Source organism: Camarhynchus parvulus, chromosome 4, assembly GCF_901933205.1.
Source record: "Camarhynchus parvulus chromosome 4, STF_HiC, whole genome shotgun sequence".
Classification (NCBI taxonomy): domain Eukaryota; kingdom Metazoa; phylum Chordata; class Aves; order Passeriformes; family Thraupidae; genus Camarhynchus; species Camarhynchus parvulus.
Genome location: NC_044574.1, coordinates 982,755 through 1,007,549, shown reverse-complemented (window position 1 = coordinate 1,007,549; position 24,795 = coordinate 982,755). Strand labels below are relative to the sequence as shown.

The 24,795-nt window shown below is 47.6% G+C and overlaps 1 protein-coding gene across 1 annotated transcript in view; it reads right to left on the bottom strand.

Moving 5' to 3' along the window:
• EXOC6B (exocyst complex component 6B) overlaps positions 1-24,795 on the bottom strand; it is a 324,643-nt gene that overhangs the window by 254,090 nt on the left and 45,758 nt on the right. The window contains exons 2-5 of the mRNA XM_030947367.1: positions 13,338-13,503; positions 4,705-4,752; positions 3,485-3,575; positions 3,323-3,368 (exon numbers count right to left, since the gene is read on the bottom strand). Coding sequence (XP_030803227.1) covers positions 3,323-3,368; positions 3,485-3,575; positions 4,705-4,752; positions 13,338-13,503 — 351 coding nt within the window. The remainder of the gene's footprint in view (positions 1-3,322; positions 3,369-3,484; positions 3,576-4,704; positions 4,753-13,337; positions 13,504-24,795) is intronic.

Sequence of the window (24,795 nt, the reverse complement as noted above, 5' to 3'; positions counted from 1 at the left end):
GGGAGCCTTTTTGGGGTGATTTTCCTGCTCCTGCTGGGGATTTCTCAGCTGCCAGCAAGGATGACAGAGGGATGACAAGGGACAGAGGGACAGGAGCCAGGGAATGGCTCCCACTGGGGAAAGGGGAGATTGGGCTGGCATCTTGGCAAGGAATTCCTGGCTGGGCTGGAATTCCCAGATTTGCTGGGGCTGCCCCTGGATCCCTGGCAGTGCCCAGGGCCAGGCTGGAGCACCCCAGGGTGTGGAAGTTGTGCAGTTGGGTGACCTTTGGGGTCTCCTCCATCCCAAACCCCTACAGGATTTTATGATTCTATTTTTCACCGTTTGAAGACCACACAGAGCCAGGGGTAAATAAAAAGGTCTGATCCCTCCAGAGTCTCCAGATCCCTCCAGAAATTTTGAGGTTTTCCACCATTTTCCACACAGCCGTGGCAAAAAAAACCAACCTTTTCTGTCCCTTCCTTAAATTCTGGCCAATTCAGAGACAAATTCCCTCTCTTGCCCCTGATCATTGCTCTGGGATCAGCTCCACCTCCAGCCCCTGGCCATGGATTCTCCATTTGGGAACAGCCTGAGCTGGTTTAGAAACATCCCCAGATTCCTCCTCCTCTCTTTGGAGTTCATTCTCCCAAACAAATCCCAAACCCAGCCCTGATGGCAGGAACTCCCCCATGGCTGCCCCTCCTGAAATGATCCAAGTGAGACCTGAAGCAGGTAAAAAAATGAATAAAATATCCTTTTTTTTTTATCCAGACACAGCAGATAAAATATCTGTGCTGTGTCTGCTGAATGCAGCCATCAAATCCAGACACAACAAAAAAAAAAAAAAAAAAAAAACCCAGCCAGGGCTCCCAATATTCCTGAAATGTGGATTTCAGCGTGGGTTTGTTTCTAAATGAACCGATCCAAATAAAGGAGGGGAAAAGGGAAGCAGTTCTCAGCTGCAGCCCCTGGCAGTGCTGCCCCGAGGGAGGGCATGGAGCAGCTCCAGCTCCCCCCAGAACAGCCCCAGGCCATTTGGAGAGCCCATCCCTCCCCTGGAGTGGCCTGGGAAGAGCCAGGAGCTCCTGGGAATGCCAGAGCAGGGGTGGGATTGCTGGTCCAGCCTGGCCCCCAGCTCCAGGCACCTTCAGCAGCTGCTCCGTGCCCAATTTGCCACCCCCGGGGCTCCAAAATCTCTCCCTGCTGCTCAAACTAACCAGGATTCCTGCCAAAATCCCAGATTTTCATCCCTCAGCAGGTGCAGGGTGGGGGAACTCCTGGATTTACAGCCCAGCATTCCCGAGGCACCAAATCTTGAGGAATTATTTCCACAGAAGTTTTCTCCGCAGCTCCCAGCATCCTGATGTTTTCCAGCTCTTTGCATTCCCCCCACATTCCCTGGGATGTCTCAGATTGGATTAAGATTTGTATCATGGCATTCATGGAATAAAATTTAATTGGTAAAATGCGTTGGTTGTATGTAGAATATTGAGAGCTGCCATAAAAACCCAGGAGCAACGAGCCTTAATTCCCAAAACCTGAACCTGCTGCCATCCCCAATATTGAACTGCCATAAAAACCCAAGAAAACCTTAATTCACCTTAATTCCCCAAATCTGAACCTGCTGCCATCCCCATCCTCAGCTGTACCACAGGAGGATGAGCAGGACTGTGAGGAAAAGCAGCCAAAAACCAGGAAATTTAACCTGGAAAAGCTGGGTTTGAAATGCTGAGATTCTCCTTAAATTACCCAGCACCAAACAATTCCTTGGACTCTTCCCCGCTACATTCCCTGGGATGTCTCAGATTGGATTAAGATTTGTTTTATGGCATTCATGGAATAAAATTTAATTGGTAAAATGTGTTGGTTGTATGTAGAATATTGAGAGCTGCCATAAAAACCCAGGAGCAACCAGCCTTAATTCCCAAAACCTGAACCTGCTGCCATCCCCAATATTGAACTGCCATAAAAACCCAAGAAAACCTTAATTCACCTTAATTCCCCAAATCTGAACCTGCTGCCATCCCCATCCTCAGCTGTACCACAGGAGGATGAGCAGGACTGTGAGGAAAAGCAGCCAAACCCCAGGAAATTTAACCTGGAAAAGCTGGGTTTGAAATGCTGAGATTCTCCTTAAATTACCCAGCACCAAAGAATTCCTTGGACTCTTCCCGCCCAACATTCCCTGGGATGTCTCAGATTGGATTAAGATTTGTTTTATGGCATTCATGGAATAAAATTTAATTGGTAAAATGTGTTGGTTGCATGCACAATATTGAGCTGCCATAAAAAAACAAGGAGCATCCACCTTAATTCCCCAAAATCTGAACCTGCTGCCATCCCCAATATTGAGCTGCCATTAAAAAAAAAAGAAAACCTTAATTCACCTTAATTCCCCAAATCTGAACCTGCTGCCATCCCCATTCCAGTTGTACCACAGGAGGATGAGCAGGATTGTGAGGAAAAGCAGCCAAAACCAGGAAATTTAACCTGAACTGCTGAGATTCTCCTTAAATTACCCAGCACCAAACAATTCCTTGGACTCTTCCCCGCTACATTCCCTGGGATGTCTCAGATTGGATTAAGATTTGTTTTATGGCATTCATGGAATAAAATTTAATTGGTAAAATGTGTTGGTTGCATCCACAATATTGAGCTGCCATAAAAACCCAAGGAGCATCCACCTTAATTCCCCAAATCTGAACCTGCTGCCATCCCCATTCTCAGCTGTACCACAGGAGGATGAGCAGGACTGTGAGGAAAAGCAGCCAAAAACCAGGAAATTTAACCTGGAAAAGCCGGGTTTGAAATGCTGAGGATCTCCTTAAATTACCCAGCACCACACAATTCCTTGGACTCTTCCCCGCTACATTCCCTGGGATGTCTCAGATTGGATTAAGATTTGTTTCATGGCATTCATGGAATAAAATTTAATTGGTAAAATGTGTTGGTTGCATGCACAATATTGAGCTGCCATAAAAAGCCAAGGAGCATCCACCTTAATTCCCAAAACCTGAACCTGCTGCCATCCCCAATATTGAGCTGCCATAAAAACCCAAGAAAACCTTAATTCACCTTAATTCCCCAAATCTGAACCTGCTGCCATCCCCAATATTGAACTGCCATAAAAACCCAAGAAAACCTTAATTCACCTTAATTCCCCAAATCTGAACCTGCTGCCATCCCCATTCTCAGCTGTACCACAGGAGGATGAGCAGGACTGTGAGGAAAAGCAGCCAAAACCCAGGAAATTTAACCTGAACTGCTGAGATTCTCCTTAAATTACCCAGCACCAAAGAATTCCTTGGACTCTTCCCCCGAAACCCCAGCCCAGATTTACCTCTTGGATTTCATCTGCTCCCGCAGCTTGCTGTACATCTCCAGCACTGGGAAGAGAAGGAAAACACAGCTCTGAGACAGGAGCACACAGCTGGGAATCCACAAAGGAAGGAAAAAATCGGGAATTCCACCAAAGAGCTCCAAAACCGAGGCGGTTCCTCACCGGGCAGACACAGGGTGAGTTTATCCACCGTGGCTGAGATGTTCCTCTGCTGCAGCCGGCACTGCCTCAGCTCCTCCATGGCCAGGATCAGCTGGAAAAAGGGGAAAAGCTCCCTCAGGATCAGCAACCACCCCTGGGCTCCATCCCAGCAGCAGCAGAGCCCAAACCCTGCCCTGGTAAGGGGCGAGCTCGGGGTCGGGGCAGCTCCAGCCAGGGAAGATCCCTGAATTCCCTGGGTTTCAAAGAGGGAGCAGCAAACCCAAAGGCATGGAAGTGGCCTTGGAGCACTTCCTGTGGAGTCCAAAATGTTATTTTCCCCTTCCCATTTTAGGCATCTCTCCCAAGTTTTTTGGTTCTCAAAGGCAGGATGTGGCCGCTCGCTCCCCGGGATTCTCCTGATCCCAAAGTGAACAGGGATTTCATGAGGCTCCAGGAGAAAAACGGGAATAAATGGGGAAAAGGGGAAAACAGGGACACAGGGAGGTAATTCTCACATCTCAAAAGTAACAGGGATTTCATGAGGCTCCAGAGAAAATCCTGGAATGGGGAAAAGGGGAAAACAGGGACCCAAGGCCAGGTTGGAAAGGGAATTCTCACATCCCAAAGTGAACAGGGATTTCATGAGGCTCCAGGAAAAAACTGGAATGGGGAAAAAAGGAAAACAGGGACACAAGGAGGAAATGCTCACATCCCAAAGTTAACAGGGATTTTATGAGGCTCCAGAGAAAATCCTGAGGATGTGGAAAAAGGAACACAGGGATACAAGGCCAGGCTGGAAATTCTCACATCCAAGAGTTAACAGGGATTTCATGAGGCTCCAGGAAAAAAAACTGGGATGGGGAAAAGAGGAAAACAGGGACACAGGGAGGGAATTCTCACATCCCAAAGTGAACAGGGATTTCATGAGGCTCAAGGAGAAAATCCTGGGAAAGGGGAAAACAGGGACCCAAGGCCAGGTTGGAAATTCTCACATCCCAAAGTTAACAGGGATTTCTCAGTGCTCAGGTTCCAGAGAAAATCCTGGGATGTGGAAAAGGGAAAAACAGGGACACAGGGAGGGAATTCTCACATCCCAAAAGGAACAGGGATTTCTCAGGGCTCAGGCTGCAAGGAGAAAATCCTGGGACATGGAAAAAGGAAAACCAAGGCCAGGTTGGACAGGGAATTCTCCCTCCCACACCAACCCAGGCTGTAATTCCAGGACTGGCTCCATCACTTACTTCTTTCCCTTCGTTCTGCAGCTTCCGGTTGGTGTCTGTCACTTGGTTCTGTGGGGACATTGGGAAAAGCACAGAGCACATCCCATAAATCAGGCCAATGTTCTTCCCACCAAAACAAACTGTCCATAAACACCATCCCTCCCCACGGCTCCCACCCCATGGCCAAGCTGTTTATGGCTGAGTTAACAGCCACGGCCACTGGGGCACAAACCCAGGGATTTCCCTCTTTGCCGCTGGAGAAAAGGGAAAGGCAACAGGAATTCATTCAGAGGCATGGAAGCCTCAAAGTGCTGGAGTTTTCACGGATCCAGTTTGGAAAAAGACAGGGAATTTTCCTCATTTCAAACAAACTGGGATTTCTCGGGGCTCAGGCTCCAGAGAAAATCCTGAGGATGTGGAAAAGAGAAAAACAAGGACACAAATCCAGGGATTTCCCTCTTTGCGCTGGAGAAAGGGAAAGGAAAAGGGGTAATTCAGAGGCATGGAAGCCTCAAAGTGCTGGAGTTTTCATGGATCCAGTTTGGGAAAAGACACAAGGCCAGGTTGGACGGGGAATTTTCCTCATTTCAAACAAACTGGGATTTCTCGGGCCTCAGGCTCCAGAGAAAATCCTGAGGATGTGGAAAAGGGAAAAACAAGGATACAAATCCAGGGATTTCCCTCTTTGCCGCTGGAGAAAAGGGAAAGGCAACAGGAATTCATGCAGAGGCATGGAAGCCTCAAAGTGCTGGAGTTTTCATGGATCCAGTTTGGGAAAAGACAGGGAATTTTCTTCATTTCAAACAAACTGGGATTTCTCGGGGCTCAGGCTCATGGATCCAGTTTGGGAAACTCCAGTTTTCACCTGAGTGGGGGAGGAATTAATTCCCTTTCCCATCACCAAATCATTTCCATTTAGGTTTTAACTCCTTCATATCCCAGCAGCAAAGGATTCTTTACCAGGAGCTTTCCCTAGAAATAATTATTTATATTTATAGAAATCTTTATAAAACTTCCTTTGGGATCTTCATCTCCCTCTGGATGGATCCTTGCTCCTGCCTGGTATAAGATATTTTTAGATACCTGGGATAAAAATCTCCGCATTTTTTCTGGATTATCCCACCAAGCTGGGGCTCAGAGGTGGAAAATTTCCACTTGGCAAAGCTGAGGATTCCCTGGAGAGGGAAGAGCCCAGCCCTACCCAGCCCCAGTAGGACCCACAGGAGAACCTTAGGGGCTCCTCAGGATGGAAAATCAGGAGTTGTCCCACTATTCAGCCAAGGAGTGGGAAGAGGACTTTGGGAATTCTCCTGAGTTCAGGCTGGGACAGCTGGAAGAACCAACCCAAACTTCCAAGCCAACATTCCCAGCTCCAGCTCTCTGCCACCACAGCCAATTCCAGCAGGGCTGCTCAGAGTTCTGAGATTTCACATCACTCTGAGATTTCCATGCCATAAAACCCCTTTTTTCCCCCCAAAATCTCCTTCTGCAGCTCCTAAAGCTGGAAATGTTCATTTCCAAGCTCGTTCCTGTAAAAGGTTTTTTCTGATGCAGGCTCTCCCCACAGTGGGAGCTGCTGCTGCGTTCCTGCCCCATTTTAGGAACAAATTCCTGCCTGATTTCCAGAGGTCTGCTCCTTCTGGAAGCAAAACCTTTCCCAGAACGTGGAAAACACCAGGAGCTGGGAAGCAGAGCCCTCAAAGGACCTCCAGGAGTAGGAGATCTCACAAATCCACCCAAGAGCTTTGCTTCCTTTGGAATGATCGTGGAAATGACGAATTTTTAACAAATTTCACCCCAGGGAAGGAACAGCACGTGGGGCTCTGCCACTCTCCAGCAGGACGGGGATGGAGGAGCAGGAGCAGCTCCAAGAGGGATTGGCAAGGTAAAAAAACCATCCTGGAGCAGAAATTGTGCAGGAAACAGCTGAGGGAGCTGGGAAGGGAATGGAGAATCCCTGAGGGAGCTGGGAAGGGAAGGGGCTGGAGAATCCCTGAGGAGCTGGGAAGGGGCTGCAGGATCCCTGAGGAGCTGGGAAGGGGCTGCAGAATCCCTGAGGAGCTGGGAAGGGGCTCAGCCTGGAGCAAAGGAGGCTCAGGGGCCCTTGTGGCTCTGCACAGCTCCTGCCAGGAGGGCACAGCCGGGGGGATTTGGGATCTTATCCCGGGGAACAGGGACAGGAGCAGAGGGGAGGCTCAGGGTGGATATTTGGAATATTCCCCATGGAAAGGGCTGCCCAGCATTGGAAGCAGCTGCAGTGGAGTCTCCATCCCTGGAAGGGTTCAAAACCCTGTGGGAATGGGCTTTGGTGGTGGCTGGACTTAAAGATCTTGAGCAGCTTTTCCAACCTCACCAACTCCATGATGCCACAATCTCCATCCTTTCTGAGCTCACCGGGTCAGACAGAAGGAAAACTTGGGATTCATCCACATCACATTGATTCAGGATCCATTTTTTCCCCCTATCGGAACAGATCCTGGCACACCAGGATCTCCCCCCTGGCCCAGCCTCCCCTCAGGAAGGTTTGTGGTGCTCCCAGCAGCAGAACCACCCCAACCTCAGAGCTTCCCTTCCATTCCCACAGCAGCCATGGTGCCTTCAAACTGCCCAGGATGCAAGAAAGGAGTTCTGCACGATTTCCCCTCCAGCATCTGCATCCCATCTCTGGCCCTGCTGCAGTAGCTGCAGCCCTGCTGGCCGCCTGCCCTCCCCAAAACCTGCTCATTTCCTTTATGGCGTTTGGAGCTTTCACGAGCAGGAGCCCAGCATCTCCTCCAAAGGTTATTTGATTCGCTCGGATCCCGAAAATCCCACCAGGAAAAAGGAATCCGTGTCGGGTAATTCAAAACCGCTCCCAAGCTGAGGCTGGGGCTGGAGGGGTTTGCTGCTGAAATCCCCCAGCAATGCCAGCTCCCGGGTTTTGGGGGGCAGGGGGGCGTGTTTGGGATTGTTCCTGGAGTCTCCGGGCTGGATGGAAACAGCGATGGTTGTTTACACAGACCCCGTGCTGCTAAGCTGGGCTTGGCAGAGCTGGGCTTTGCTAGGCCGGGCCAGACGTGCGGAGGGGACAGGCAGGTGGCACGGCAGGGACGGGGAGCGCTCCAGGGCTTTGTGGGGTGAGCTGCTCCCTCAGCCACAGCCCGGAGCAGGAGCAGGGGGCTCGGATGATCCCAGAGGGGCAAGGGCAGCTGCAGAGGAACCCTGGGAATGGAGCCTTGGCACAGACATATTTTCTGAAAAATTCTTTCACTAGGATCTTCTCTCCTGAGAAGCTCAGAAGTTTCAGCTTCTCCACGTTTTGCTGCTTTGGAATGTGATTTGGAGAATTATTTGCCAGCATGTGAATTGTTTTTCCTCGATGACCAATGACAGCCCACCTGTGTCGAGGTTGTGAGCAGCCACAAGATTTTATTGTCATTTTTCCCTTTCCTTTCTAGCCTTCTGATGAAATCCTTTCTCTTTCTTTAGCATAGTTTTAATATAGCATTTTCTTGGAATATAATATATAGCATAAAATAATAAATCAGCCTGAATAATAAAATAATAATGATAATAATAATGATAATAATGATAATAATGATAATAATGATGATAATAATGATAATGATAATGATAATGATAATGATAATAATAATAATAATAATAATAATAATAATAATAATAATAAAACATTCTGAAACATGGAATCAAGATTCTCATCTCTTCCCTCGTCCTGGGACCCTCAAACAGCACCACAGAGCCACCTCTGGATCCGTCCCTGTCCCTGCTGGTGACATCCACTCCCGAGGGAAGGGACAGCGACCAGAGCCATCCTTCATGCTGCAATCCCAAAAATTGCTCCAGCTCTCTTCCCGACACATGAGGGGAAAATAATTCCCCAAAAGTGGGGCATTAATGCAGGGGTGGAGTGCCCATCCCTGGGGGATTTAAATCCATGGATGTGGCACTTGAGGACATGGCCTGGGCAGTGCTGGTGGCTGGACTCAGAGGGATTTTCCCACCTGAACAGTTCTGGGATTCCATGAAATTAAGAAGGAATCACTTCTGGTTTGTGATTGACAGGGCAAAAAGGTGTAGAATTAAAAAGGGCTTGGAGGCCACGTGAGCTGGGATTCCTGGAGCAGGAAGGAAGGACAGCCCCAGCTGGGACAACACTGGGGCAGGTGGGATAAAAACCCACCAGGAATGACGCAGCTGAGTGAGAGAATCAGGGAATGAGCTGGGTTGGAGGCAATCTTAAATCCCATCCAGTTCCATGGGCAGGGACACCTCCCACTGTCCCAGGTGGATCCAACTTGGCCTGGGCACTGCCAGGGATCCAGGGGCAGCCCCAGCAAACCTGGGAATTCCAGCCCAGCCAGGAATTCCTTGCCAAGATCCCGCCATTCTCTCCATGGCATGAACGTAAGGGCAGCTCTTTGCTGAGCAGGGCAGCTGGAAATCACAAATCCCAAAATCATCACGGTTGGAAAAGATCACCCAGTGCAACCATGCCCAGCAGCACCAGGGCCACCACTGCCCATGTCCCCAAGTGCCACATCCACAGGGCTGGAAATCCCTCAGGGATGGGCACTCCAAACCTCCCTGGGCATTCCCAATCCCTGACCCCCCTTTCCATGGGGAATATTCCCAATAATCCACCCTGAGCTCCCCTGGGGCCATTCCCTCTGCTCCTGTCCCTGTTCCCCGGGATAAGATCCCAAATCCCCCCGGCTGTGCCCTCCTGGCAGGAGCTGTGCAGAGCCACAAGGGCCCCTGAGCCTCCTTTGCTCCAGGCTGAGCCCCTTCCCAGCTCCTCAGGGATTCTGCAGCCCCTTCCCAGCTCCTCAGGGATTCTGCAGCCCCTTCCCAGCTCCCTCAGGGATTCTGCAGCCCCTTCCCAGCTCCCTCAGGGATTCTGCAGCCCCTTCCCAGCTCCCTCAGGGATTCTGCAGCCCCTTCCCAGCTCCCTCAGGGATTCTGCAGCCCCTTCCCAGCTCCTCAGGGATTCTCCAGCCCCTTCCCAGCTCTGTCCCTGCTCCAGCCCCTCCAGGGCTCTCCCCAGCACGGGAGGTGCCCCGGCAGTGCCAGCACAGGGGACAAGGGCACTGCCCTGGCACTGCCACCACCCCAGAGCTGGCACAGCCCAGGGCTCTCTTGCCCACCTGGGCACCTCAGGCTCGTGTCCAGCCAGGTGATGCTCAAGGAGATAAAATTCCCAAGGCAGTGGCTGGGGACAAACAGGACAGCCCTGAGGCTCGGCTCAGGTTTAGTTCATCTGGCGCCACTCTGAGAGCCCCAGCCACAGAAGGTGACACATCCAGAGCAGCTAAAACAGCAGCAAAAAGGACATTTGTGCAAAAAACCAAGCCCCAGCGCAGCCCAGAGCACACGAGAGGAGGAGGAGGAGGAGGGAGCAGGGAGGGCCCCGCCGGCTCCTCACGGGTTCAAAGGCCCAGATCAAATGGAGGATGAATGGCTGGAACCAAACCCACTCTCAGCACTCGATCCTCAGATGATTCCCCTGGGAAAGCCTCACAAAGAGGGCCCAGGGTTTCAGCAAGGCCTTTCTGGGGATGTTTTCGCCATGTGCTGTTTTATGGATCACATAGGCCTGGAAATCAAGGGAGATCCTGAGGGGACAGGGATGGACTTCACAGTGAGCCACCAACAAAGGGGCTGGTGGCAGAATGGGAACCAGCTCCGAGCAAACAAACAATGTGCAAGTCTTGGCTGGAAACAATGCCTTGAAAAAATTAAATTTTTTTTTTAAAAAAAAGGGAAAAAAAGGACTTGTTTCGTGGTAATTCCAGTGGATTCATCCTGCAGTGAATTGCTGGGTGAATTCTCCTCAGGACATCCCTCAGGAAGGTGTTCCTGAGAGGAAACCCCATTTTGGGATGGAGACTCGGATGTGTCGAGTAAGAATCCTGCTGGGAAATGCCACAGGTAGCTTTAAATCAATGAATAAATGTGTTAAAAGCAGCACTCAGCACCCTGACTTTGACTTCTTCCCTTTTGTCCAGAAAATTTGCTTTTTCTGACAGATTCTGTGATTTACAACTTCAGCTTTTCCAGTCTCCCACACTCCTGAACACCAGGAAGGTCCTTCCTAATTCCCAGGAATGTCCTTTTCACCAGGACAGGCTCCACTCAGCCAGAAAACCTCACCCAGCTGCTTCCTGGGGACAAACCAGCCCTTTTTGGGAGCCACTCGACTCAGCCCCATTGCCCAGGTGACTCTTCTGGGAGGGATTTTGGGTTTCCAGCCCAGGTCCCACCTTGCTCCTGCAGGAAGGGTCAGCCCAGCCTCTCCCTGCCCTGCTGGGATCTGGGGAGGAGAACCAGGGAGGTTTTGGCACTCCTGTGCTCCCCAAACCTGGAATATTTGTATTTTAAGGCCCAGGAACCAAACCTGAGCCCCAAGCACCTCCAACCTCCTGCTCCCTTTTCCTGAAGCCTCTCCAGTTCCCTTCCTGCCCTTCTGCCAAACTCTCATCCTACAAATGGCTTTTTCCACACATTACTGAGCGCTCTTCCAAGAACTGGGTAAATCCCACCTTCCCCTCATCTTCCTGCACAGTTTTAAAGGCCACAAGACTTATTTTAGCTCAAGGAACTGGGATAAAATCCATGAGGAAAAGCACTTTTCCTAATGAAAACAGGCTTGGCTTGAAATTCCTTGGTGCTTTTAATGCACCACACTGGTCCAGTTTGGCCAAGTAATTGCTAAACTTTCAATGACAAACCCATCGCTCCAGGAACAATTAAAATAAATATTTATATTTTGATTTTTTTTTTCTAATAGAAATGTCCTGGATAAAAGGAGAGAAGATTGATGTGGTTCTGAGAATCCCAGAGTGACTGAGATGGGGCCACCTAAAAAGAGCTGCCCAGGGCAGTGTCAGGGCAGGATCTTCACAGAACTCACAGGGCTGGAGGAGACCTTAAAGATAACAAATCCAAGCAAACCAACCCCTCACCCAAACCCTGGCACCCAGAGCCACATCCAGCCTTTGTCAAACACACCCAGGGATGGGGACTGCACCACCTCCCCGGGCAGAACATTCCAGAACTTTCTCACCCTGGTGCCTCAGGTTTTAAGTTTCATATTTTTCACATTCTGTGCTGCTTTAGTGTGTGGGTCTGAGCTCCATATGAGGGGATGGAGACAAAACAATTCCTGCTCCAGCTGGGCACCAAGGACAAATGACCCAAATCTCAGCCCAGGAGCACAAACACCGTGGGCTGGAGAGAGAAAAACAAGCAGGGTGGGACTGCAGGGGCTAAAGCTGGAATGGGACAATGAACTGCAAGGTGCAAATGGAGCAGAACTGATAAAAGGGAGAGACCCCGTGCCTGGTCCTGCATTTTGGGGCCATTTTGGGTCATCTTGGGTTCATTTTGGGGCCATTTTAGTTCACTTTGGGTTCATTTTCGGACCATTTTGGTTCACTTTGGGTTCATTTTGGGACCACTTTAGTCCATCTTGGGTTCATTTTGGGGCCATTTTGGTTCATCTTGGTCCACCTATGGTTCATTTTGAGACCATTTTGGTTCACCTTGGGTTCATTTTGGGACCATTTTGGTTCACCTTGGGTTCATTTGGGGACCATTTTGGTCCATCCTGGTCCACCTTGGGTTCATTTTGGGACCATTTTGGTTCACCTTGGGTGCAGCCCTGGCTGGGCTCTTGTGCTGCCCAAGGTGGATCCATGGAGAAGATCCTTTAATAAATCCCTGCTTTATTCTTTAACTCTGCCCAGCCTCTGCTCCAGCTCAATCTTCCCAAGGCATCAACCCTTCCTGTAAACCCTTTTCCCTGATATCCAGCCTGTATTTTCCATTTTCCCTCACTGTAAGAGCCGAAATGAGGGATGTGGGCCTCCAGGGGCTCTCCAAACTGCAGCTTATTCCATCCAAGACCTTACAGCAAACCAGGGTCGTGGGCGACAGAGCTGTGCCCACAGCTGTCAGCTCCAGCTGCAGGCAGGCCTGGAGACCCTTTGGTTTTGGTTACAGTGCATTCTATACTTTTCTTTTGGTTACAGTGCATTATTCACTTTTGGTTACAATGCATTTTATACTTTTCTTTTGGTTACAGTGCATTATTTACTTTTGGTTACAATGCATTTTATACTTTTCTTTTGGTCACAATGCATTATGTACTTTTCTTTTGGTTACAATGCATTCAATACTTTTCTTTGCTGAGCATCTCCATACAGCAGAACCAATCTGTACCTTAACTTTTACATACAGCCTATCATAACTGCTGTAATTACCATATTCATGTTACTGTTCTCCAATCACTAAAAGTCAGTACATTACAGTTTAAGCTGGAAGTTGTTTTTCGGTTTTCTTGCAGTGGAAAATTCTGAGACCTTTTTTCTGCTTGCCACATTTGCTGCCTTGTTTGCCTGTGCTATTTTTCTGCTTGATAAAAACATCTTTGTGTTTGAGGTGGGTTTATCCTTTGCTCTAAGCCCTAAAAACCCTTCTAACTAACACACCCTTTGCCTCCTTGGTTATCCAGTGAGACTGGCTCAGCAATTCTTTTCTTCTATATCAAAATTTGCTTTAATTTCTATTCCTCCATCAGACTCCACATTTAAAAATCTTCCTGCCAAGCACCTGTGAGACTTTCTTGTCAAATCTCACCCTTCCCAACATCTCACCTTGAGTTTCTGGGCCTCTCCCCGGACCTTGAGCAGCTCGGTGATGGAGTCCACGAACCCCTGGTAGTGGAAGTTGCACATCTTCTCGATCTCCCGGTCGTGGTTGCGGATCCGCGCCTCCAACTTCTCCATGAAGCGCCCGTGCTCCTCCCCATCGTACACGGACCTGCAGGGACGGCCAGATCAGCACCCCCGGATCAGCACCCCAGATCAGCATTCCCCCAGATCAGCATTCCCCCAGATCAGCACCCCAGATCAGCATTCCCCCAGATCAGCACCCCCGGATCAGCACCCCCACATCAGCACCCCCACATCAGCACCCCCGGATCAGCACCCCAGATCAGCATTCCCCCAGATCAGCATTCCCCCAGATCAGCACCCCCGGATCAGCACCCCCAGATCAGCACCCCAGATCAGCACCCCCTGCTCTGCTGCCAGGAACATCCAAAACTTCGCCCCAAAAATGTCCTCTGGACATCCCAGATCAGCACCCCCACATCAGCACCCCCTGCTCTGCTGCCAGGAACACACAGAACCTGACCCCAAAAACATCCTCTGGACATCCCAGATCAGCACCCCCAGATCAGCACCCCAGATCAGCACCCCCAGATCAGCACCCCCGGATCAGCATTCCCCCAGATCAGCATTCCCCCAGATCAGCACCCCCAGCACCCCGGATCAGCACCCCCAGATCAGCACCCCCGGATCAGCATTCCCCCAGATCAGCACCCCAGATCAGCACCCCAGATCAGCATATTCAGCCCAGCACCCCCAGATCAGCACCCCCAGATCAGCACCCCTGCTCTGCTGCCAGGAACATCCAAAACTTCATCCCAAAAATGTCCTCTGGACATCCCAGATCAGCACCCCCACATCAGCACCCCCACATCAGCACCCCCTGCTCTGCTGCCAGGAACACACAGAACCTGACCCCAAAAACATCCTCTGGACATCCCAGAGCAGCACCCCCAGATCAGCACCCCAGATCAGCACCCCCAGATCAGCATTCCCAGCCCAGCACCCCTTGCTCTGCTGCCAGGAACATCCAAAACTTCACCCCAAAAATGTCCTCTGGACATCCCAGCTCAGCAGCCCCAGATCGGCACCCCCAGATCGGCACCCCCAGATCAGCACCCCCAGCTCTGCTGCCAGGAACACACAGAACCTGACCCCAAAAATGTCCTCTGGACATCCCAGCCCAGCACTCCCACTTCTGCTACCAGGATCCACCAGGAACATCCAAAACCCAACCCAGGGGACCAAAAACGTCCCCTGGACACACCGAATCAGCACTGCCAGCCCAGCACGCCCTGCTCTGCTGCCAGGAATATCCAAAACTTCACCCCAAAAATGTCCTCTGGACATCCCAGCCCAGCACCCCCACATTCCCCCAGATCAGCACCCCCAGATCAGCATTCCCAGCCCAGCACCCCTTGCTCTGCTGCCAGGAATATCCAAAACTTCACCCCAAAAATGTCCTCTGGACATCCCAGCCAGCAGCCCCATCAGCCCCATCACCCCCGCTCTGCTGCCAGGAAACACACTCCCAAAGCTGGACATCCCAGCCCAGCACCACTTCTGCTACCAGACCCACATCAAACCCAGCCCAGGGGACAAAAACGGCGCCCGACACTCAGCACCCCCCCTGCTCTGCTGCCAGGAATATCCAAAACTTCACCCCAAAAATGTCCTCTGGACATCCCAGCTCAGCACTCCCACATCAGCACCCCCAGCCCAGCATCCCCAGCTCTGCTGCCAGGAATATGCAAAATCTCACCCCAAAAAATGTCCTCTGGACACACCAGATCAGCATCACCTCCTCTGCTGCAAGGATCCACCAGGATCATCCAAAACTCCAAAAAGGAATGTTCCTCATCCAGGAACATCCAAAACCTGACCCCAAAAGGAACAAACAGGAATGTTCCTCACCAAGGAAAATCCAGAATCTGACCCCAAAAACACCGTCTGGACACACCAGCTCAGCATCCCCAGCTCTGCTGCCAGGATCCACCAGGAGAATCCAAACTCTGACCCTAAAAACATCCTCTGGACACACCAAATCAGCATCCCCATCTCCGCTGCCAGGAACATCCAAAATCCGACCCCAAAAATGTCCCTGGACACACCAGCTCAGCACCCCCAGCTCTGCTGCCAGGATCATCCAAAACCTGACCCCAAAAGGAACAAAAAAGAATGTTCCTCACCAAGGAAAATCCAGAATCTGACCCCAAAAACGCCCTCCAGACACACCAGCCCAGCATCCCCAGCTCTGCTGCCAGGATCCACCAGGAGAATCCAAAACCCAACCCCAAAAACGCCCTCCTGGGACAAAGGGACAGGTCATAAACCAGGTCCCAAAATTGGGTTTAAAAATGTTTCTATTCCAAATCTTCTTTTCCTTTTTCACCATTTTGTGCTCCCTGATAAACCAGAACAGCCCAAACCAGGCCTGAAATGTTTCTATTCCACCTTTTTTCTCCTTTTTCCATCATTTTGGTGTTCCCTGAGAGACAAACCGAGCCCAAAATGTTTCTATTCCAACCTTTCTTTTCATTTTCCACCCATTTTTGGTGTCCCCTGAGAGACAAGAACAACCCAGCAGAACCTGAAATTTTTCTGTTCCAACCTTTTTCTCCCTTTTCCCACCATCTTGTGTTCCCTGAGAGACCACAACAGGCCAGAGGCACCTGAAACAAAGGTTTGAGCCACCTCTGATCCCCCTGGCCAGAAATCCCTCCTGGAGAATCCTCTGGGTGTTCTTTGGGCTCGGAGGGTGAAAGGGACAATGGAAAACTCCAGGATCTCCAGAGCTGCCCAAAATCCCCTTCCCTTCATATCCCAAATTTTGCCAGCCCGGTTTTGATAAAACACAACAGAGCTGGAGACTGGTGGGGCCACCTCAGCCCAAGAGATCCAGATCCAATAAATGGGACAACTTTTAGTGCTAAACCATGGAATTCCAGGGTGGTTTGGATTGAAAGGATCTTCAATCCCACCCCACCCATGGGCAGGGACACCTCCCACTGTCCCAGGTGGATCCAGCCTGGCCTTGGGCATTCCAGGGATCCAGGGGCAGCCCCAGCAAATCCGGGAATTCCAGCCCAGCCAGGAATTCCTTGCCAAGATCCCATCCCTCCCTGCCCTCCTTCAGCTTCTAATTAAATATAAGGATGGAAGTTAAACCCAAATTTCTGTCCCTCAAATGTTTCTCTGGAAAGCAGAAGGACCAAGTCCCACTCTGGGAATTCCAGGGTTGTTTTCCTGATTTTTACACCAAATACAGATGTTTTTAATGGACTCTGGCAATCCCACCCTTGGCCCTGCCTTTGGGAAGTTTTGGATCCTAAACCTGAATTCCCTCCCAGTCCAAGAGTTGAGCTTGGAGTGAGGTTTATGGATTTGAGCTTGGGTCAGATATTAGGGACAGATTAGGGACAGAGCAGATTCCAGGCAGCTTTTGGAAAGAAAAAATGGGAATGACAGAGAGAAAAGGTGGGAATGAGAGACAAAAGATGGGAATGACCAGAGGGAAAAGTTGGGAATGAGAGAGAGAAAAGACGGGAATGAGAGAGAAAAGATGGGAATGAGAGAGAGAAAAGATGGGAGTGACAGAGAGAAAAGATGGGAATGAGAGAAAAAAAGATGGGAATGACCAGAGAGAAAAGATGGGAATGACCAGAGGGAAAAGATGGGAATGACAGAGAGAAAAGATGGGAATGAGAGAGAGAAAAGATATGGGAATGACCAGAGAGAAAATATGGGAATGACCAGAGGGAAAAGATGGGAATGAGAGAGAAAATATGGGAATGAGAAAGAAAAGATGGGAATGATGGAGAGAAAAGATGGGAATGATGGAGAGAAAAAAGATGGGAATGACCAGAGGGAAAAGATGGGAATGACCAGAGGGAAAAGATGGAAATGAGAAAGAGAAAAGATGGGAATGAGAAAGAGAAAAGATGGGAATGACCAGAGGGAAAAGATGGGAATGACCAGAGGGAAAAGATGGGAATGACCAGAGGGAAAAGACGGGAATGAGAGAAAGAAAAGATGGGAATGACAGAGAGAAAAAATGGGAATGACAGAGAAAAGATGGGAATGAGAGAGAGAAAAGATGGGAATGACAGAGCTAACCAAGCTGTGACAATAAAATATAAAAATCATTAATCACAGCAGTGAGGAGCAGCACTCCAGAGGGAAGCAGAACCCCAGGGATGCAGGTGGGCACAGAAAATCCTTTCTCCTGCACTCTGTGCTCTCCCTTTGGAGAATCCCATCCCTGCAACCACGCAAGGAACAGCAAAAAGCCCCAAGGCAGAGGGGAAAGCTGGAGAAAATCTATGTAGTTATTATCCTTTCAGGCCATCTCAGTTCTGCAGGCTCAGTAAAAGACTCTGGGTGGCAAAACAAAAATTCCAGAATTGTAAAATATCTTTAAATTCAGCGTGAGAGAACCCCGACACGCAGAGCAGGTGGTGGGGAGGGCACTGCCTTCTCCTGCTTGGTCTGAAGGTGCAAAAAGGAGAGAAATCCTCCTCAGAGCCCAGGAGAGGCAGCGCTGCAGTGGTGCTGCTGGATTTTCACTGAAGTTTGGTGGAGTTTTGGCTGCTGAAATCTGAAATTTGGAGCCCGAGTGCCATCTAGTGCTGCACGGCTTCCCAGCAGGGTCTGTGACTCCAAAGATCTTGGCTGAAAAATGAGAATTCCAACAAAAAAAATTAAGGTGGATAAGTTGTGTTTGCACTCAGGGATAAACTGGAACAATAAAAACCCCACAGCAGTCATGATGTGTTTCTGTGCAGAGGCAAATTTGGGATTTATACCCAAAAATGGGGGAAAAAACACCACAAAATTATTTAAAAAGTCCAGGAACAATTCCCTTTGGAGGTGGCAAAGCTAAGAAATCAATATCTGATGAATAAAGCTCTTTGGTTATTAGAAAATTCTATCATTTTATTCCTTTTTAGCCAAACTTGAGTGTGGAAAAAATCAAGTTTGGTGTCAGACAGGAAGGAAACAGCAGCACACGATGGGAAGCTCTTCCCTCCTGAGCTCTCCTGACCCTCCAGGATCCTTTTCTCCAGGAAAATCCAGTATGGAACCTTCCCTTCTGAGCTCTCCTGCTCCTCCAGGATCATTTTTCCAAAACCAGGAGGGAACAATTCCCTTTGGAGCTAAGAAATAAATATCTGGTGACTAAACCCCTTTGGTTATTAGAAAATTCTATTATTTCATTCCTTTTTTAGCCAAACTTGAGTGCAGAAAAAACAACGTTTGGTGTGGCACCCCTGCCATGGCAGGGACACCCGCAGGTGCTCCAAGAGCAATTCCCCATCCCTGGGATGCCCAGGACCAGCCTGGGCAGGGCTTGGAGCAGCTGGTGTTGAAGGTTGCATGCAAGATGTTTTCCATTACCATCTGTATGGCTGATTACCTTGTCAAGTGGCCAGTTTGCCTTACCTGTCTCTGTGAGTGACCACATTCACACCACCCTCGGGAGGGGACCTCTGCTGATAACAGGCTATCGAATATCAGTGCATGACTGATAAGAACTGTAACATCCCATTGTGAGATGCTCCGCCCAGAGGGAGGAGCCAAGCATTGCTACCCCGATACACTCTGAGATTCTGGAACTCCAGCACGGCTTTTTCTCCACGGGATTCCCCAGAGGAACAGCATCTGCCTTTTCCTCCTGGATCTTCAGAGGAAGACTACATCCTTCTCTACAGAACCCCCTTGCTCCAACAGAACCACACCTGATACTTCAGAGGGCTGCAGCCACATTTTCCATCGGACTGCCACCAACACCCTGACCCACAGGGTGTCAGGTTGGGTTCTGACTCTGTCAGTGTTGTTCCAGTGGACTGCATTGTTTATTTTATTCTTTTTATTTCTTCCCTATTAAAGAACTGTTATTTCCTGCTCCCGTGTCTTTGCCTGAGAGCCCCTTAATTTAAAATTATAGCAATTCGGAGGGGTGGGGAGGGTTTACATTCTCCATTTCCTTAGCAGACTCCTGTCTTTCCAAACCGAGACACCTGGGACAGTGGGGACGGACCTGGAAGGGCTGTGAGGTCCCAAACCCCCCTGACCCCATCACCCAGAGCCTCAGGCAGGGCTGAGCCAAGCCCATCCCAAGAAGGAACTGAAATAACTTCAGCTGGAAGTGCAGAGGGGGAGATGGAATGACAGAACTCCGGGACAATGCAGGGAGGACGAGCTGGGGACAGAGCAACACGAGCGGCTTTTGTTCCCAATTAACAGAGGAACAAATTCCTCAGGCTGCTGCAGACTTAAATTCTCCTTTTTCCCCCCCTTTTTTAAGCCTTCTGTAGTGGTTTGAGTCCCTCAGAAACATTTTCTTCTCATTAAGTGGCATAAAAGCATTAGCAGTTTGTTTAATCTCAGCCTAACTTTTGTCATAAACAAATTAACTACTGAGCACGGCAGGAAAACAACAGCGGCTTCAGGAGTGGTGCAAAAAAGGGCAAAAAAGGTTTAAAATTAATGCCTGCCTAGGATGGGACTGGCAGCAGCTTAAACCTCGTGATTCCGAGCTTTATCCAATCAGGACAGCAGCAAAAATCCAAAAAATCTCCAAAGATTTCCCACTGAGGTGGCGGGGAACGCGAGGGGAGAATTCACTTTTTGTTTTCATGCCGCCAATCAATCAAGAATTGATTTAAAGCCCAACATTTAAACCCAAAATCTAAGACCAAATCAAAACTCGAGCTCAAAACTTGAGCTCAAAACTTCAATCTCAAATTTAAGCCCAGAATTTAATTAAGGACCAGAAATGAAGCCCAAAATCAAGCCCAAAATTTATACCCCAAATTTAAACCTTAAAATTTAAACCCCAAATTTAAACCCCAAATTTAAGCCCAGAACTAAGCCCGAGAACAAAGCCCAAAATTTAAACCCCAAATTTAAACCCCAAATTTAAACCCGGAAACTTTAAACCCCAAAACTAAAGCCCAAAATCAAGCCCAAAATTTATACCCCAAATTTAAACCTTAAAATTTAAACCCCAAATTTAAACCCCAAATTTAAGCCCAGAACTGAATTAAAGCCCAGAACTGAAGCCCAAAATTTAAACCCCAAATTTAAGCCCAGAACTGAATTAAAGCCCAAAATCAAGCCCCAAATTCAAACCCAAAATTAAAGCTCAAAACTTAAGCTCATCATTTAAATCCCAAATTTAAGCCCATAATTGAATTAAGGCCCAGAACTAAAGCCCAAAATTTCAACCCCAAAATTTAAAACCTAAATTTAAGGCCAGAACTGCATTAAAGTCCAGAACTGAAGCCCAAAATCAAGCCCAAAATTTAAACACCAAAATTTAAACCCAAAAATGAAATCCCAGATTTAAGCCCAGAATTGAATTAAGACCCAGAACTGAAGCCTAAAATCAAGCCCAAAATTTAAACCCTAAATTAAAGCTCAGAACTAAAGCTCAAAATTTAAACCCCAAATTAAAGCCCAGAACTAAAGCCCGAGATCAAGCCCAAAATTTAGGCTCAAAATTTAAACACCAAATTTAAGCCCAGAACTGAATTAAAGCCCAGAACTGAAGCCCAAAGTTTAAACCCCAAATTTAAGCCCAGAACTGAATTGAAGCCCAGAACTGAAGCCCAAATTCAAGCCCAAAATTTAAACCCCAAATATAAACCCTAGAATTTAAACCCCAAATTTAAACCCCAAATTTAAGCCCAGAACTGAATTAAAGCCCAGAACTAAAAGCCCAAAATTTAAATCCCAAAATTTGAACCCAGAACTGAATTGAAGCCCAGAACTGAAGCCCAAAATTTAAACCCCAAATCAAGCCCTAAATTTAACCTCAACATTTAAATCCCAAATTTTAGCCCAGAACTGAATTAAAGCCCAGAACTGAAGCCCAAGACCAAGCCCAAAATTTCAGCTCAGAATTTAAAGACAAAATCTAAGCCCACTCTGTCACCCACACAGGTCCACACTCACGCCAAAAATACAGAAAAATTGATTTTTTGATCTTTTTGGCAGGTAGAAAATCCTCAATCCTAACTCTAAAATCATTCCCAGGTGGATTTGTCCCACTCCTCCTCTGCTGACATTTCCCTCCCCATACAATTCCCAGTTTCCAACAGAAATTATTCCAATCTGGAAAATTCCACAGAACACCAGGGAGGGACAGCCCATTATTGCCAGGTGCAAAACAAAGCAGCAGAGCAGCACTAAAGTTGATTTAAATAATAATTAAGTTGATTTTTGCCAATAGTTATTATTTTTAATATCAAGTTGATTTTAATAATAATAAATAAAAATAAAAAATAAAAATAAAAATAAAAATAAAAATAAAAATAAAAATAAAAATAAAAATAAAAATAAAAATAAAAATAAAAAAATAAAAATCTTCCTGTTTTTCCAGCTGGGAACACCTCGGTCCCAGGCAGGAATGGCAGGAATTCTCAATTTATTCCTGGGAATATTTGGGATCAGAAATTTTGGGATTGGGGAATTTTGGGAATATTTGGGATGGGGAGTTCCAGGATTTGGGAATTTTGGGATTGGGGAATTCCATCATTGGGAAATTTTAGGAGTGTTTGGGATGGGGAATTCTGGGGTTGGGGAATTCTGAGATTGAGGAATTTTGGGAATATTTGGGATGGGGAATTCAGGGACTGGGGGATTTCTGGGAATATTTGACCACATTTCATCATTTCTTCAGTGGCATCTTACACAGCAAATCCCGGAATTCCTGAATCCCAAAATTCCGAAATTTTCTATCCCAAATATTCCCAAAATTCCCAAATCACTCAATTCCTGAACCCCAAAATTCCAGAATTTCCCATCCCAAATATTCCCCAAATTCCCAAATCATGGAATTCCTGAACCCCAAAATTCCAGAATTTCCCATCCCAAATATTCCCAAAATTCTCAAACCCTGGAATTCCTGAACCCCAAAATTCTGGAATTTCCCATCCCAAATATTCCCAAAATTCCCAAATCACGGAATTCCTGAACCCCAAAATTCCGGAATATTCCATCCCAAATATTCCCAAAATTCTCAAATCCTGGAATTCCTGAACCCCAAAATTTTGGAATTTCCCATCCCAAATATTCCCAAAATTCCCAAATCCTGGAATTCCTGAATCCCAAAATTCTGGAATTTTCTATCCCAAATATTCCCAAAATTCCCAAATCCTAGAATTTCTGAACCCCAAAATTCTGGAATTTCCCATCCCAAATATTCCCAAAATTCCCAAATCCCAGAATTCCTGAATCCCCAAATTCCGGAATTTCCCATCCCAAATATTCCCAAAATTCCCAAATCACTCAATTCCTGAACCCCAAAATTCCAGAATTTCCCATCCCAAATATTCCCAAAATTCCCAAATCCTAGAATTCCTGAATCCCAAAATTCTGGAATTTCCCATCCCAAATATTCCCAAAATTCCCAAATCACGGAATTCCTGAATCCCTAAATTCTGGAATTTCCCATCCCAAATATTCCCAAAATTCCCAAATCACTCAATTCCTGAACCCCTAAATTCTGGAATTTCCCATCCCAAATATTCCCAAAATTCCCAAATCACTGAATTCCTGAACCCCCAAATTCCAGAATTTTCCATCCCAAATATTCTCAAAATTCCCAAATCACGGAATTCCTGAACCCCAAAATTCTGGAATTTCCCATCCCTAAATATTCCCAAAATTCCCAAATCATGGAATTCCTGACCCCCAAAATTCCGGAATTTCCCATCCCAAATATTCCCAAAATTCCCAAATCACTCAATTCCTGAACCCCAAAATTCCAGAATTTCCCATCCCAAATATTCCCAAAATTCCCAAATCCTAGAATTCCTGAATCCCAAAATTCCGGAATTTCCCATCCCAAATATTCCCAAAATTCCCAAATCACGGAATTCCTGAATCCCAAAATTCTGGAATTTCCCATCCCAAATATTCCCAAAATTCCCAAATCACTCAATTCCTGAACCCCAAAATTCTGGAATTTCCCATCCCAAATATTCCCAAAATTCCCAAATCACTGAATTCCTGAACCCCCAAATTCCAGAATTTTCCATCCCAAATATTCTCAAAATTCCCAAATCACGAATTCCTGAACCCCAAAATTCTGGAATTTCCCATCCCTAAATATTCCCAAAATTCCCAAATCATGGAATTCCTGACCCCCAAAATTCCGGAATTTCCCATCCCAAATATTCCCAAAATTCCCAAATCACTGAATTCCTGAACCCCAAAATTCTGGAATTTCCCATCCCAAATATTCCCAAAATTCCCAAATCCTGGAATTCCTGAATCCCAAAATTCTGAAATTTTCTATCCCAAATATTCCCAAAATTCCCAAATCACTGAATTCCTGAATCCCAAAACTCCGGAATTTCCCATTTCAAATATTCCCAAAATTCTCAAACCCCGGAATTCCTGAACCCCAAAATTCCGGAATTTCCTATCCCAAATATTCCCAAAATTCCCAAATCACTGAATTCCTGAATCCCAAAACTCCGGAATTTCCCATTTCAAATATTCCCAAAATTCTCAAACCCCGGAATTCCTGAACCCCAAAATTCCGGAATTTCCTATCCCAAATATTCCCAAAATTCCCAAATCACAGAATTCCTGAATCCCAAAATTATGGAATTTTCCATCCCAAATATTCCCAGAATTCCCAAATCCCAGAATTCCTCCTATTTTCCCCAGCTCCAGGAGGAAGGCAGCGCAGAGAATTCCCACAATCCACATCCCAACGCTCCTCCCAGACAAAGCACCCCAAACGCCCAGAGGAGCTCCCAGCAGCCCGGGACGTTCCTCTGGCTGCCCTGGAGGGCTCCAGACCCTGCCAGGGGCTCACACACCTTGGCACGGGGACAAAACCCAATTCCGTGGATTTTAGCCCACGGAAACAATTCCCAGCTTTGTGCGAGGAGTCACAAACCACAGGGGTTTGAGTAGAATGATGGTGAATTTACCACAGGGTGGAAAAAGGAGAATTTTGGGGTTTTTGGAATGGGGGTTCAGGAGGCAAGATGGAGGAATCTGGGCATGTCCTGTCCTTCTTGTCCTCCACCTTCTGCCATGATGGTGACACTTTTGGGTTGGTTTAGAGTAGAGACAGACTGTCTAACACAGGGGATAGGTATTGGGAAATTATTGTGAATAAAGTACAAGTAGTTTTTAGTATAAAAAGATAACACCGGCCTGAGGGTGTGGAAAAAGTAGAATTTTGGAAAAGTAGAATTTTGGAAAAGCAGAATTTTGGGGATTTCGAATGGGGGTTCAAGAGGCAAGATGGAGGAATCTGGGCATGTCCTGTCCTTCTTCTCCTTCTTCTTGTCCTCCACCTTCTGCTGTGATGCTGGCACTTCTGGATTGGTTTAGAGCAGAGACAAACTGTCTAACATAGGGGATAGGTATTGGGAAATTATTGTGAACAAAGTACAGGTAGTTCTTAATATAAAAA